Source organism: Diplotaxodon limnothrissa, linkage group LG3 (assembly GCF_057381915.1).
Source record: "Diplotaxodon limnothrissa isolate DT_005_m linkage group LG3, D_limnothrissa_male_GT1.1, whole genome shotgun sequence".
Classification (NCBI taxonomy): domain Eukaryota; kingdom Metazoa; phylum Chordata; class Actinopteri; order Cichliformes; family Cichlidae; genus Diplotaxodon; species Diplotaxodon limnothrissa.
This window is the reverse complement of record NC_140598.1, coordinates 59,574,196-59,588,637: the sequence shown is the minus strand read 5'-3', so window position 1 is coordinate 59,588,637 and position 14,442 is coordinate 59,574,196. Positions and strand designations below refer to the sequence as shown.

Genomic DNA, 14,442 nt, shown 5'->3' with positions numbered 1-14,442 from the left:
ACGTCTCCCCCGTACATCCTCCTCCGCACTCCCCTTTTATCCTTTCACATTCTTTCATTCACACTTTTTTTTAAAAATCCGGCTGTTTTCTCAAGGTGAATTTATTTATGCAAACACTCGTTTGCATCAGATTCAGACACAACATAAGAAATCTCTGTAATTAAAGGGTCTTTAGAGCAGTTGAGGTTTTTAAGCCCTGAACGTAATACGTTAGTGAGGTGAAGAACAATTTTAAATTGTAATAATAACAGTAATAATAAAGCTTTTAGTTTACTGCCCTTTTTAATATTGAAATACATGATTCCATACAACTATAATTTTATGTTGGCATGATCATCAAAGTAGTAATGTTAGGTTAGAGATAAAGAGCCTGAGAAACCCACTGTGGTGATTCAAGTTCATCTTTACAAGTAAACTCTGGAGGAGAAGACTCTCCGTGCCAGTTACCAGTTCACTGTACTGCATTTGGTCTTTTGGTATTTGAAAGGCGTCAAAGACAAACATTGAAAAAGATAAAAGATAAAAACAAATAGGGACAGCAATCTCTCAGCACTGTTAGAGAACAGACAGCGTGTGTCGTATTTAAAAGCGAGTGTTTAAAATCTGATGAAATGTTTCACTCTGGCCACCACGAAGCCTTGAAAGAACACCTTGTAATTTATAGAAATAAAATATGGGCATTTAACATATATGCTAATGTTGAGGTTGATCTGTCAGACAGTTGAGTAGTTACTGCATTATCTATTATGCATGTTAATACTGAGGTTTCCAGTGTGTAATCGCAGTGTACAAGTGACCTCAGCATTAACATGACCACCTACACACTCAGATACTGATTTTGATTGTTGCTGGATTATTGGATCATTCAATACTTATAACAATTCTTCATTTATTACAAAGTCACCCACCTCTCTAAGGACTGGACTTGAAATATTTCCAAATGTGAGCAGTTGGACAGTAAATGTCCCGGCTAGTGTGGCTATTAATCAAACAGGCATCCCAATTTAACTGTCTAGGATACTTTGATAATGCTCAGTTTGTTCAACTTCGTTTTTGTTCATTTAATATGTAGAAAGAAACTCATGCACCTGAAAAATATGCATGAGTTTAATGTTTACACAGATATTTAAAGTAAGAGAGCACATTGGCACAGGTTATATGTGTACAGCTGGTTCCAGTTTTATGAGCTGTATATAATTGTATATACATGTGACTGCTGACTGTATACACTGTACAGATCTTATATACTTATACTACATGTGTAAATATATATTAGTTCACTACTTTTTTGTCTTGTTGTTTTTAACTGCTCATACTTCCAACCCTTATGTTTTTTATACCAACCACAAAGTATTTTATACCTTAGCACTGCCAGTCAGTTAACCACATAGTATATTTAGATCCTTGGCGGTGATGCAGAAGGCTCATTTTAATTTCACTGTAATATATTTAGGGACTCGAGTCCCTCATGGTCTCGTGTGTGTTAATATGACCGTGTGTGTGTGCGTCTTTGTGGCAAACGTTGCAGCTCACAGAATTGTGGACCTGCCGGTGGTTGTGTCTGAGGTCGTGAGTTGGTGTTTTAAGGTGACTACATGACATAACAAAGGCAGAAAATGACAGATTAGCAGTTAAAGGTGCATACTATGTATGTGTGTGTGTGTGTGTGTGTGGCTGGTGAGTGGGTGGGTAAGTGGGTGGGGCTGCAGTGTTTAGAGGGTTCCCTGAACCTCATCGTTTGTCGCCGTCTTCCTTCCTGTTTCATTCTTTCTCACTTCCTGTCAGCTGACTCAGCCGGAGAATCTTGATCTGGTAAACATGTATGCTACCGCCTCTGCACACGCACTCCTTCTATATCACACGCACACACACACATGAAGTGTACTGTAGCTAGACAATGCATGTACATCCATATATACTGAACCACACCATGTGTACCGGAAAGAAACACAAGTACTTTTAGCACTTGTTACATGGTCAGAGTTGGTTACTGAGCCGTAGAAATAGAGCCCATGTAGCAAACATATAGCTATATGTATATAACATTAAAAACTGTTATTACTCCAGAGTCTGTGATGAACTGCTTTTGAACACACCTCCCCCCTCAAAAAACCCCCAGCATAAACTAAAAAGCTGACAACAAATGAAGGGATAGAAAGAAAAGAAGAGGCAGAGATTAAAAAAAAGGTGGCGAAAGAAGAAAGACGGCATGAGAGACAACAAAGTTGGGCGCTCAGTGAGAAAAGAGAAACAAAAGAGATAAGGCCAGGCGAAGAGGCGGAAAGAGACACAGAGAGATGGAGGAGGGGGGCAGAGAGATAAAGATAGCTGAAAGGAGGGAGATCCGTCAGCGTTTGTTTCCTCAGGATGTGGTTACCACGACGACGAAAAGGCAGCGAGGCAACATCACTACCCCGCTGGTCCTCTTTGACACCTGCAAGTGTGTGTGAGTGTGAAAGGCAGAGTGTGTGCGCGAGTGCGTGTGTGTACATCTGTTTTCAGTGAGTAAGTAAGTCGGTAAATGAGTGTATCGCTGTGAAAAAGACAGACTATAAGAGCTGTCCATTTTGCTTCAAGTGTGACAGACAGTGTGTGCGTGCATGCGTTAATGTATGTGTGTACTGTCAAAGGATGCACAGTAAGGGGAGAGAGAGAGGTAGTAGGAAGGACTGTGTGAGAGGTCGAAAATCTGAAAGGGGAAATAATTAGACGAGCAGTCGAGACGGTGGAGAGGCAGAACGAATGATGACAGCAGTAAGAAGAACAATAAGAATCCGAAAAAATGAACAACAGAAGACAAACTTCTGTGAAAAGGAAATTAAGCGCCAAAGACTGGTAAAAAAAAAAAGAAAAGAAAAAAAACCTCAATACGTATACAGTGTATTTGTCGCTTCATCTCATCTTACTTGGTTCTTTCTCTGTCTGACTCACTCAGTGTCCTATTTAGAGCAGAGTGTGGTTTCAAGAAAGAAAGAAGAAAAACCAATGAAGACTTAAAGATTTAATCCAATGTAAATATCTGTACTTGAACAGTATAATGTCAATCACAGTATCAGAAAGAAAAGTGACTGTCATGAAACTGAAGGAGCGTATTAATTTTTCTTTTCTACAGAGCACCGACTGGTAGGAAAATGACTTTCTCTTCAGTCACTTCTCTGGTTTTCGTGCAGCGTTCGTGCATTTTTCTTTAGACTATGTTGCGGACATTTACTATCTCATTGATGATCTGATTAAATAAGGTGCAAAACTGTGTTAGTGTAAATGCTCAACAGGAATGTGAATGATTAGAAAAATGAAAATGGACATTTAAAAGACGTCTCTAATAGTTAAGAACTGCAGCAGTTTGTGTCACGGCGTGAGACTACTGTTGGCTGATTCACGATGCTTTGTTTTAGAAACAGTAGAGTAAGAAATCATCAGGCCATTTAAAAATAAAGTTAAATAACATGTTGCTAGCTTGATGCTGTGGTTACTAAGTTGATGCATGTGTGAGTCTGTAGGCCTGTTTGAATGACCCTGCTATGTTAGTGCTGCTTGCTTGGTTGTTTTGATTGTAACAAGAACACATGTGGCTTTTAGCTAGCTCAGATTTTGATGTCGGCAAAGATAGAAAGCATAACAATACATGGCACAACTGATCTTTCCTATAGGTTAGTTATCACCACACAAGTCATCTACTTTGCACAGACGGCTAATTGGATACTTGTTTATCAAATTTATGTTTTCATACTTAAACTCTGTTTTTGTTACCTTCAGGCACTCTAGCAAAATCCAGAGGCCCATTATGGAGGATCGTTCATCGTCCACCCAGTCTTTCTCCAACCTCAACCACCACCGCCACCGTCCATCGTTTTCTCTCACCTTTGCCAACTGCCAAGGCTCTGAAGCGGGATATCTGTCATCTCAGCCTGGCCAGGATCCTCTGGAGCAGTACGAGTGTAGAGGGGAAGAATCCACTGCTTCGTTCCTGACATCAAACGCCTCCTCTGTGACGAGGAAGACGAGTACTGGGGGGGACAGAGTGTTCCTAAGCACGAGTGCCAGCAGTTTGGATGGAGATGCTAGTTTTGGCCACCTTGATGGAGACGGTGCCTTAGGCAGCCATTTTGACGACTCTTGGTATGGCAAAAAGGAAGCTTGGGAGGATAAGGATAGTTGTGAAAGCACCACAGATGGGAAAGGTGATTGTTACAGTAACACAAATGATGTTTTTTACACGATAAACTGTCCGAGTGAGGAAGGAGCGAGGCGTAGAGTCAGAGCACCCTATAATAATTATGCTCACGTAAAGAGTGAGCCTAAAAGTGACACTGTGGTTTACAACAGGGAGGGTAACGTTAGCCACTTTCCTAAACAAACTCCGTCTTGCAACAGAACTGGTACAGTCAGCTTTAATGACAGCAGCGTAGATTATTGTATGATGGACGCAAGAACAAGTGATAATTATTTAGGGAGAGACGACAATTATGGGCCCAGTTGTGGCTCAGGTGAGGTTCAGTTTCAGCCAGCAGAGGCTGAGGGACATTGGCTTAATGTCTCTCCCTCAAGTCAGGGAGAGGCGAGGTGGAGAGCATCAGCGGTCAACCACGCGCTGGCCTCAGGGGCCCTCCCGCAGAGATCGCTTATCGGCATGAACAGCAGGACATACACTCAGAAACTGGATTCCTTCTCTGAGGCCTTTCTCTCCCAGCGAAAGAGAAGATTTCCTGTGATACCCGGTGGAGATCCCTCTGGACAAATCTGGGAATTTGGAGTAGGGAGAGGTGAAACCCCAGGACTGGTCAAGTCAAGGCAAAGCTGTGCTTTTGACTCAGACTCCTATCTGCCTCCCTCTTCCTCTTCTTCTTCTTCCCCTGCTCACCCCTCCTCTCTTCCATCTTTCCCCTCTCCTCCCACATCCTCTCACTTCATGCCTTCTGTTCTTAGCCCTCCTCCCACACCTTTACCTCCTCCACCCCACTCGCCCTCCAAAATGGACTCGCCCAGTGGATACGGGGGCACCGGACATTCAGTCTCTCAGGGAGAATCACTTAGTATGCTCCAGTTTTTTGCCTCCCGCATCTCATCCGCACCTTCTGTCCACTCTTCTGGGATGATATGGAAGCTTCCACTGCTGTCGCACAGCTTTCCACAGTCATCTGGTGACCCCGGCAACATTGAATGCAACGTAAGAGCCTCCCATGGTGACGACTATGGCAACATGACAGGTATCGTATAGCTTTTTTTTTTTTTTTTTTAATGAAATAATGAAGTAAGAATCCAGAAGAATATATTTCAAGCTTGAAGGATAAAGACCACCCGCAGGGTAAGAGGGGGATTTTTATTATAGTTTATTTGACTGTTTGAGAAAAAAGAATCAGGTTTTTTCCCCTGTAGAGGTCAATTTTTAAGATTTTGTTTTATTTCACTTCTTTAACTTTCAGACTAAAATAAAATATCAAATACACATAATTTTTTAACATTTGTACTTTTGGATATTTATGCAAATTAATGCATATTAAATAAGATAGTGTCTAATTTGCATATATAAACATACAGTTTTAGGAAAAAAACTACTATTAGCTTTGACTTTAAATACTAGTTTTACACTAATATGAAATTTTACAGCACATATATTTAAAAGAAGCTTTTTTAAATTACATTTTTCAGTAGAACTGACTGAATTTTTAGGAGAATTTACTTTAAATTAATTTTCCACTTGTATTCAAGTCTGTAAGGTTTCTATTTAAAATAAGCTGTACACATTCACAGCCTGTTTTATAAAGCATCCTTTTCCCAAGAACTGGCAGGCTGCTGACAGTATTACTGTAGTACTGATTTACTAATTGATAAATGATAAACAAAATCCCCTTAGTCAATACGTTTGAGTCTAATATGACAATGAAATGAACAAACAAAGACCAACTTTTAATCTGGCTTCATATTATGTTCAGACTTGTGTTGTGGAAGGTGGTGTATTTTTAGAAACACAAAGAAAAATTGCCTGAGTCTAAGTAAACAGCGATTTTGTTTTTTTTACCTTCTTCCCATGTTGTGTCCCCTTTAATTACCTTTATTTTCCCCACTTATCAAAAACCACAGGTTAATGCCCACATGTAAATTTACGGGACATGTGGGTTTTTGTAGGTGTGCGTGTTAAGTTTCCCATTTCCCTTATGCAAATCAGGGTTTCACTTTTCACATTTTCACAACCAGAACCATTCGTAATAGATGCATTTCATACATACATTTGAAAACATGCTCGTCAAAAATGAGCAGAGCGAAAATGCGGGTTTTTCTTGAAACTCGATCGTTGTTTTTCTGCGTAACAGAGAGACTTTAGTGTGACTTTCTCACTTTTTTCTCGCTTTTGTTGGTGCACAGATATAATGACTTTTTGATGATTTTGTTTGTGTGTCTGCTTGCCTTGGAATTAGACAGTCAGACAAATCAGTAAATAATAAAGCCCTGGCAGCCTCATTATTTGCGTGCACACCCACTGCACTCCCTTTACTAATTTCTTCCTCCCGATTATGTTTTTCTAGCCGCACGCGACATTCTTCAGTCTCCTGAATCAACCCTGCTTACGCCCTCTTCCCATCGTTTATCCCTTCACCAATCCAGAGCCCTATGCTCCTCCAGTGGTCCATCCCCCAATTCCCCTTTCCATCTTCCCTCTCATCCCCATCATCCGTCTGGGGAACATCACGAGACATCAGAAAAGACGTCTCCTCATGTTCTCACCCAGAAAGTAAGGAATGGACCCGCCAGTCTAAACCAGTCAAATCTGCAGGTATAGCACACTTACCAGTACGTGAAATAATTAGAGACGTTTTAAACTTATGCATTGATACTCAGGGAAATTGTTTCGTTCAGTTTGCTGGGTTTCAGACAACAAAAGCAATATCAGCTTTGTCTTCACATATCCAGGACTGTGAGGTCCAGCTTTGGTCTGCATTAAGACTAATCAGGTTCTCAGGTTGTAGGATTGCATAAAAGATAAAACCTCAGATGATGGATAACCTACATTAGAATATATAATTTTATATATGTTGCTAAATCATACTTGAGAACATCTTTGCATGCAAAATTTTACAAGATCAATTTTGAGCCTTGATATTGTTCTCTATGTTAGAGTATTGAGGCACAAAACTACCTATCCACTACAGAAGTAGTACAGACGCAAACTTCATGTCTCAATGAAGATGTGAAACTAAAAGAAAACACATGTAATAAAAATATAAGCCGTGGCATGCTGCTGTGTTTTAATTGACACATTTTCTCACCGTTACTCTTCCATGGCCCAAACTCAGGAGATCAGTTAGCGAGGAGGCAGGCGAGACTCGCTACAGCTGGAGAGGCGTCGCAGTCAAAGTGGGCGGATGCCTAAATGCTTCTTTGTCAAGAAATTACGTTAGCTCCAACTGCATTACTGCTTCTAAAACCACAGCTTTTTATTTTTAGACATGTTGAGTAGATAAACTCTGTAAACGAGACAGACATGGAAATGGTGATAGGCCTGTTGTTCGCTTTAAGTTAGAGTAGGCTGTTGCTCGGGCACCCTTCATATTTGTCTCGGCGTACATGAGAACACACGTGATCATTCAGCATGCATGTTATAAATTTGATGTTGGCCTTTTCTCTGTATTTGTAGCACAGAAGTATCTCTGATCCCGTCAGCTCTTACACTTAGACCACTGTGCAGATGTTTCTAAAGTCTCGCCCCAAAATGTTAGATTATCGTGCCTTATATCATCAAGGATATCAGTCTCATTTTTTTCCTTTTGTTCTCAAAGCAACAAGACAAGCCAGTCTACACTGGAAAGCCTTTCCCCAGCCTGCTTCGCTCCTGCAGAGGACTGAAGAGGATTTGTTACACTCCTTATCCGCTCCTCAATCCTGCCCGCAGAGGAACTGGGCTCTTCTCCTCCATTTCAGGTCTCCATCACAGAGAGGAAGGAACAGTGTGTGAAGAAGAGGGCGAAGAGGAGTGCAGCGTGTTTCGGTAAGTGCTAAATATCAGAAGACTAGTGGCAGCAACACAACAGTTGTTACTGTACTGCTGGCTAGGATAATAGTTATAGAGAATCAGAGCTACAGATGTTTTGTTAATGAGAAAGCATTAACACATCAACGGATATATATTTAGGTACCTTAAAGTTTATATGGTTGTCTTTTATGTCTGTTTTCATATTTGCGCTCCGTTTGTTTCTCTTTTTGTTCCCCTGCTTCCAGATTTGTCAATGTGGGTCCAGATTTCCAGGCTAATCTTCCTCCATGCTTAGCCGATGGCAAACAGTCAGGGCTGCGGTCACCAGACGAAGAGTCCCTTACGGAACAGTTACTCTGGAAACCATTGGACAAGAAAGAAGAAACTGGTGACTTACCAGGTCAAGGTAAGCAGCACACAAAAATACAGTCCAGCTCAGGACAGTGACTGCACTTTAAAATTTTGTGGAATTCAAGGACTTTCAACATTTTAGGGAAGCTAAAATGTCAGGGCTGAACTCAAAACAAGTTGATATAAGTGAGCAAAATAATAAAGTGTCTCTAAAATGAACTGGTACTGAACTGATTAAAATTTACTGGGTTTATCTGTGCTCAGTGGAGAAGCTGCTGTCCATGTGCAGTTCCAGCTGCCTACCAGGGGGAGGCAGTAACTCCGAGCTGGCTCTGCACTGTCTGCACTCTTGCCAGGGAGACACAATGGTAGGAAGTCTTTCTTCCTTTTCTTTATCCTTTTCTTTTTTCTTTCTTTCTTTCTTGGCAATGTTGCATCCCTCATTTTTTGTTCTCTCCATCTTCCGCCACTCCCTCCTATGCAGGCAACACTGGAGATGCTGTTGTTCTCACAGCCGTCACCAGCAGGAGACTACCATTACTCTGGTAACCTTTGACCTCAGTTTAACTCACCTGCTTACATGACTCTTTGGATTGACAGTGTCTAGTTACCCAGAAAACAGTCGTTTCTCAGAAAAAAATACCATTTACATGGACTAAGCATACCTACTTGTAACATTAAAAACAATAGTTTTTGGTTTTATGAAAATGATATGTTAGTATCATGCTGGCATAAAACTATGGACATTTTAATTGGATCTCCATAAAGTCATGTTGCATGACTTTTTATTCTGTCCACCACTACTCCAACCCAACTTTTTACTTGACGATGATGACGATGATCATTACTATTATTATTAAAAATATTATTGTTTTGCTGTTATGCATATAAAAATGTTCTTGTTGGTGAATGCTTGCCTCTGAGGAAAACAAAAATTGTCTTTGCAACAGCAAAGTCCAATAGTGGTATTACTTGTAGGGGTTTGATTGGAGGGGTTAATGTGTCTATAGCCATCTATATCAGAAGATTAAAAGAAGTCACATGATCTGGACATGGGTCTGTGTTCAGATGGGATACAGTTTTTCTAACTAACTATCTAAATAACAAGGTAACAGCAAAAAGCGGTGAAGCAAAACTAGCTAAAACATGTTGTGATCGTAGGCATTTACCTCTTGTGTTTCTCTGAAACACTAAGCAATGTGAGACAGCAAAGGCGGAACAATTCTCACTGTGCGTACAATGAAGGCATTGTAGCAGCTTAGACTTCTCTCTACCTCAATCACATACCACAGCCCCTCCCCCTTGCCTGGTGCTTTTAAATCCACTAAGAACCATGTAAAGTACAGAATGGACATTGTTTTGCATGGTAGTACCCATGTGTTCCTGTAAATGCAGGCAGTACTGTTCACAGAGACAGACTGCAGATTTATTGTTCATCTATTTGTCTTTCACTGTCAAGTTACTACATGTGGTAGCATTGCTTAATATGTTACTGTGACCCTGTAGTGTTTCCTTTGATTTCTCATGCACCTTTTGTCCCTTCCCACTCTCTTGTTGTGCGTAGGCTGTGATCTTTGGACAGATACTGAAAAGACTCTCTTCAGTGACGCTCTCGGGACTTATGGAAAAGACTTTTCACTCATACAGAAAATGGTAAAACACAACAAATGGTTGTTGTTTGTGCAACACGATGACACACGGCACCATAATCAGCCAGCAGTTTACTGAGATAAAAATAATTATTTGTGGGTCAAATCAGCGCATAGAATGAAAAACAGAACATCAGCACCACAAGTATTCTGCTGGTTACTTCAGGGTGAAACAGTATGTTCCTCAGATGCAATTTTCTTCTTCTTCTTGCCTAAACCTGTTCAGTTTTTGGTGTCTCACCACGCATATTACTGGACTGCATCGTCTTCCCCAAAGGGCCTTTTGGCACTTCAAGGATCAAATTACTAACCTTGCTGTTCATACACAAAAGGCAGTGGCTTCACCGCCCGAGCCATCAGCGAGCCAAGTACATGTTGCAACTCGATTCACAAGAGCAGCAGTTTGCACACGAAAAGTCTGGAAGAAATATCTGAATGTGTCAGGTGATTTTTTGCTTCCTGACACATGTCAGTTCATAGGGCCTTTTTAGCCATATTTACAGCAGAAGCATAGACTGATTTTATATTCCTGTGTCACGGTGTAAGACATATGTTATGTGGCAATAAATCGAGATTGGTATGTGTGTGTGTGTGTTTCAGGTGAGGACTAAGACAGTGTGTCAATGTGTCGAGTTTTACTACCTGAGCAAAAAGCTGCAGGACAAGCAGAAGAAACAAAAGGAGGAGGACGAGCGACGAGATGTAGAGCTGGATCAGCAGAAAAGTGTAAGAAATATTAAAAGAAGCCACGAGGAACTTAAAATTGCATTTTTTCCCCCTTTTGTCAACATGTTCTGTTTATTTCTTTTGCATTTGAATGCCCCGTGTCCAGCTTTCTTTCTCCCTGTTGTTAGTTCCTGTGGTGGTTTGTCTGTTCTCATGATATTATAGATTAGAAGCTAATAGGATACAGGGTATTTGGACTATTCGTGTCGTCTAACATTAAATGCGTCACATAAATGGAGCTCACAAATCAGAGAACGCTAACTCTTAAGTGCTCCTGTTACTTTAGGTGACGCCCATGTGTCAGCCAGTGGACAAACAGTTTGCTCTGGAGGGGGCTGTTCCTGTGACCCCATTGGCTAGCTTCTTTCCCTGCAAGTTGTGTGGCAAGTAAGTAGCACCAGTCATAAGAAAGGAAGCTTGCAACAAACTTTTTTCTGTGTTTGGCATCAGGGCAAACAAACAGATGGTTTTCATTGTCAAGCATTCTTTTAAATTCCGTCGTTCCCTCCCCTCCTTGTTTGCTCCAGAATGTTCTACAAAATCAAGTCCCGTAACGCTCACATGAAGATCCATCGCCAGCCTCAGGAGGACTGGACCGACAGGCGGCTGCAGCACCAGCTCCTCACCCAGCGTCTGGCCCTCAGTCGTCCCACCAACCTCATGCCCACCCCAGCTAGTAATCTGCTCCCAGCCCAAGCTCCGGCTCCAGCATTTACCTCCTCTGATTTTGCCGGAACGAGCAGCAACAGTATTGTAGACAGCGTCCACAATTCTGTGACCAATAACAACCCCGGCGTTCCCAGCAACGCTAACGTCCTAGATCCCAGCACGGTTGTATCTTATAGCAGCATTGCTCCTCCAGACTCTCATGGGATCGCCAGTATTGATGGCAGAGACTCAAATCAAAGCGAGCCCACCACTGTCTTACCCTTCCATCAGTCATGGGGCTCCTTCGGACATCCTCCAGACCAAAGTGCCTTCTACTGCAACACAGGGGGTAAGGAGGATGTTGGAGCTGAGACAGTGGGGGGGAAACAGACAACTAACTGGCAGTAGTGGTCAACTATCCCACAAGCATTACCACCACTAAAGTCTGAAACGTATTCAAACTTTGTGTTTAAGTTCAAACTCGTGTTTTATTCAAACTTAAGTGCTTTTATGAAACATTATCAAAAGATAAATTTTTGCTGTAAATCCTGTACTTAAAGGTGTTACATATTTAATTGTTTGATAAGCATTTGATGTTTGAATAAATGTTTAAATTGAGGATTGTTTTTTAATCATTCTGTATTTGTTTAAATGGAATAAATGAAACCTTTTTTTTAGGTGTAAATTTTTATTCTTTTATTCTACAACGGTTTGTCTTATATTGGTACAGTCAGTTGTTAAGCTCCTTGGCGCCTCTCTCGAGACCACCTTTCTGCTGATTGACTGCTCCACATAAAAGGCAGCAGGTGTGTGAAGCTGTGTGCATGAGATGACCACATTAGTGTTATTTTTCTTTCTGACATTATCCAAAACCGAGACCAGAAAATAATTTATTTAGAGTATTGTCAGGTAATTCATCACGTGTCCTTGAGCCACAGTGACTCTCCCCTTATTTCAAAAATACCTTAGATTTGAAGGTTTAAAATTCAAGCAGGGACTGCAAAGGTAGACGTTAGCGAACACAACCACAGACACACAAACACACACACAGAGCACGTTGAAAGGGTTTGATATAACACCATAATGGGCTAATATTGACCTTGAGAGACCATCTTCTCTCTTACAGCCGTCTGAGTGCACACAATTGTCCCGCTGATGGTTAACTACAGTGACTCTGTGTGCATAAGTGTGTGTTTGTGAGGGAGAGAGTGCATGTTGTTTTTCATAGAAACTGACAGGAAAAGAGAAACTGTGCGAGGGTTAAGGATGATATTAAAACTCCTCCATCCAAGGCTGTCTTTTTGAAAACTGCACAAAAAGACAACTCGGAAAAAGCAGATTTTCATATTTCTTTTCTCTGGCCTCGTGTTTATTTCTCAAGCGACTGGGTCAGCTTTGGTCCACCAGGTGCTGAGTTTTCTTTGGTCCGCTATCTTAGTGAGAACTATTACCATCAACAGAGCGATTAGTGTGTTTACAAAGGGTCCCTGTTTGTTTGTTCGTGGATATATCATTCTGTCCTTCTAGGTGCACTTGTTTAAAACACTTGGGAGCAGGTATTCAGTGATACTGAATATCTTTGTTTTGTTTTTCATGTATTCGTATTGGAGCATTCCATGCTTGACCCTGTTTTTGCCCCTGATAATAGTTAACAAAGGCCTTTGAAGTGAAACGCTCCCTCCTCCTGACAAAAGTCTAACATCTCTGGCACATTTTTGTCTGCCCTTCTTTTGGCATAATGACGTCTAACTACTTTTAGAGTGTGAGCTGCTTCTGCAAGCAGGGTTCTCCTTTCTGTATCTTTTGCACATATCCTCCTGCAGAGACAAAGCATTATCATCGTATTTCTAACATGAAACAGGTTCATATTAAGCTGGGGAGACAAAATGAGCCTTTCGTTCACTCTTATGTCGAGAGGAAGGGGAAGCAGGAGCAACAGTGTTGGCCTTTTTCAATGAGTAAGAGAAAGTGAGAGTGCACAGGCTTGTAGATAATGGGGAGAGGGGGAGCAGACCAATGAGGAGAGAGAAGTGGGACTGAGGAGAGAATAAACAAGTTTCTGAGCAGTATCCATTCACCTATTCATAGCGAGCAGCCCCCACCACGTCGCAGCCGTTCCAGCTTTCTCTCATGTGGCGTGCTTCTATTTTTCCCAGGCCACAATGGAAACGGTGAATAAAAAACAACTTGTTCAGTCACTTTGCTGTTGTGACAGGCATAGAAATGCCTCAGCACTAAAACTGCACGACGTTTCTCATCATACACAGTCTTGTTGACAATCAAGGTGCCAACAATACCAACAGTGTTGGGCAAGTTACTTTGAAAAAGTAATTAATTATAGTTACTAGTTACTTCTTCAAAAAGTAACTGAGTTGGTAACTGAGTTACAAGATTCTAAAAGTAATTAATTACTTGAAAAGTAACTATTGCGTTACTTTAAAAAAAAAAAGTTTAAACCCTCTGGGGTCCAGGGTATAATTGGCCATTTTTAACTACTTTTGATGTTTCCTCTACATTTCACCTTTAAAAACTTTATTTGCCTTGTTTGGTATCATTCTTTTCAGCACAACCTCACGTGTCTGAATTTACAGTTATGTTTTCATTTTGACAGACTGTATTAACACAATTGATCTAAAATCAAACAAAAAAACATAAAATCTGAGTAGAAAAGGTTATATTTTTTACTGTAATAACCGCAAACATGTTTAATGAATCATATTTCATAACTTTAAATGCAAATATAAATTGTCAATTTTAAAATCCTATGCACAAGTTTTGTAAACAACAAAGTCATTTGCATCCATTTACCTTTTACCCTTTTTTAACCAACCATTCAAACTATTTACAGAACAATCAGCTGTTCTGCATTCAATAAGATGCCTCACAAATTATTTGTGCCACTCCAAAGAAATAATTTCTGTCCACTATAAAGGAGAACATCACAGCCTGATACCTGCAGGTCTGACAGCAGCAGGTGTATCACTCCTGTTTCTGCCTGGAGACAGCAGTCCCCTCATTGTTCTGACACACAACACAAAACTATCCACAACAATACACACTAACTACACAAGACAACACATTAACTACACACTCCAAGCA

General features: G+C 40.9%; 1 protein-coding gene across 1 annotated transcript; it reads left to right on the top strand.

Moving 5' to 3' along the window:
- Positions 1-2,782: 2,782 nt before the first annotated feature.
- Positions 2,783-11,751, top strand: LOC146636699 (uncharacterized). The gene is made up of 11 exons (XM_085351000.1): positions 2,783-2,835; positions 3,757-5,207; positions 6,525-6,772; positions 7,776-7,984; positions 8,215-8,375; positions 8,585-8,688; positions 8,805-8,865; positions 9,885-9,973; positions 10,570-10,695; positions 10,982-11,082; positions 11,223-11,751. Exons 1-11 carry the CDS (start codon positions 2,783-2,785, stop codon positions 11,749-11,751), a joined length of 3,132 nt encoding a protein of 1,043 aa, XP_085207126.1.
- The last annotated feature ends 2,691 nt before the right edge of the window (positions 11,752-14,442 follow it).

Bases quoted from the DNA above. Each gene is read 5' to 3' on its own strand.
- LOC146636699 (XM_085351000.1), top strand. From the start codon at position 2,783: ATGAACAACAGAAGACAAACTTCTGTGAAAAGGAAATTAAGCGCCAAA. The intron at 5,208-6,524 runs GTATCGTATAGC...ATGTTTTTCTAG, and splicing joins CGACTATGGCAACATGACAG to CCGCACGCGACATTCTTCAG. The intron at 11,083-11,222 runs GTAAGTAGCACC...TGTTTGCTCCAG, and splicing joins CCCTGCAAGTTGTGTGGCAA to AATGTTCTACAAAATCAAGT.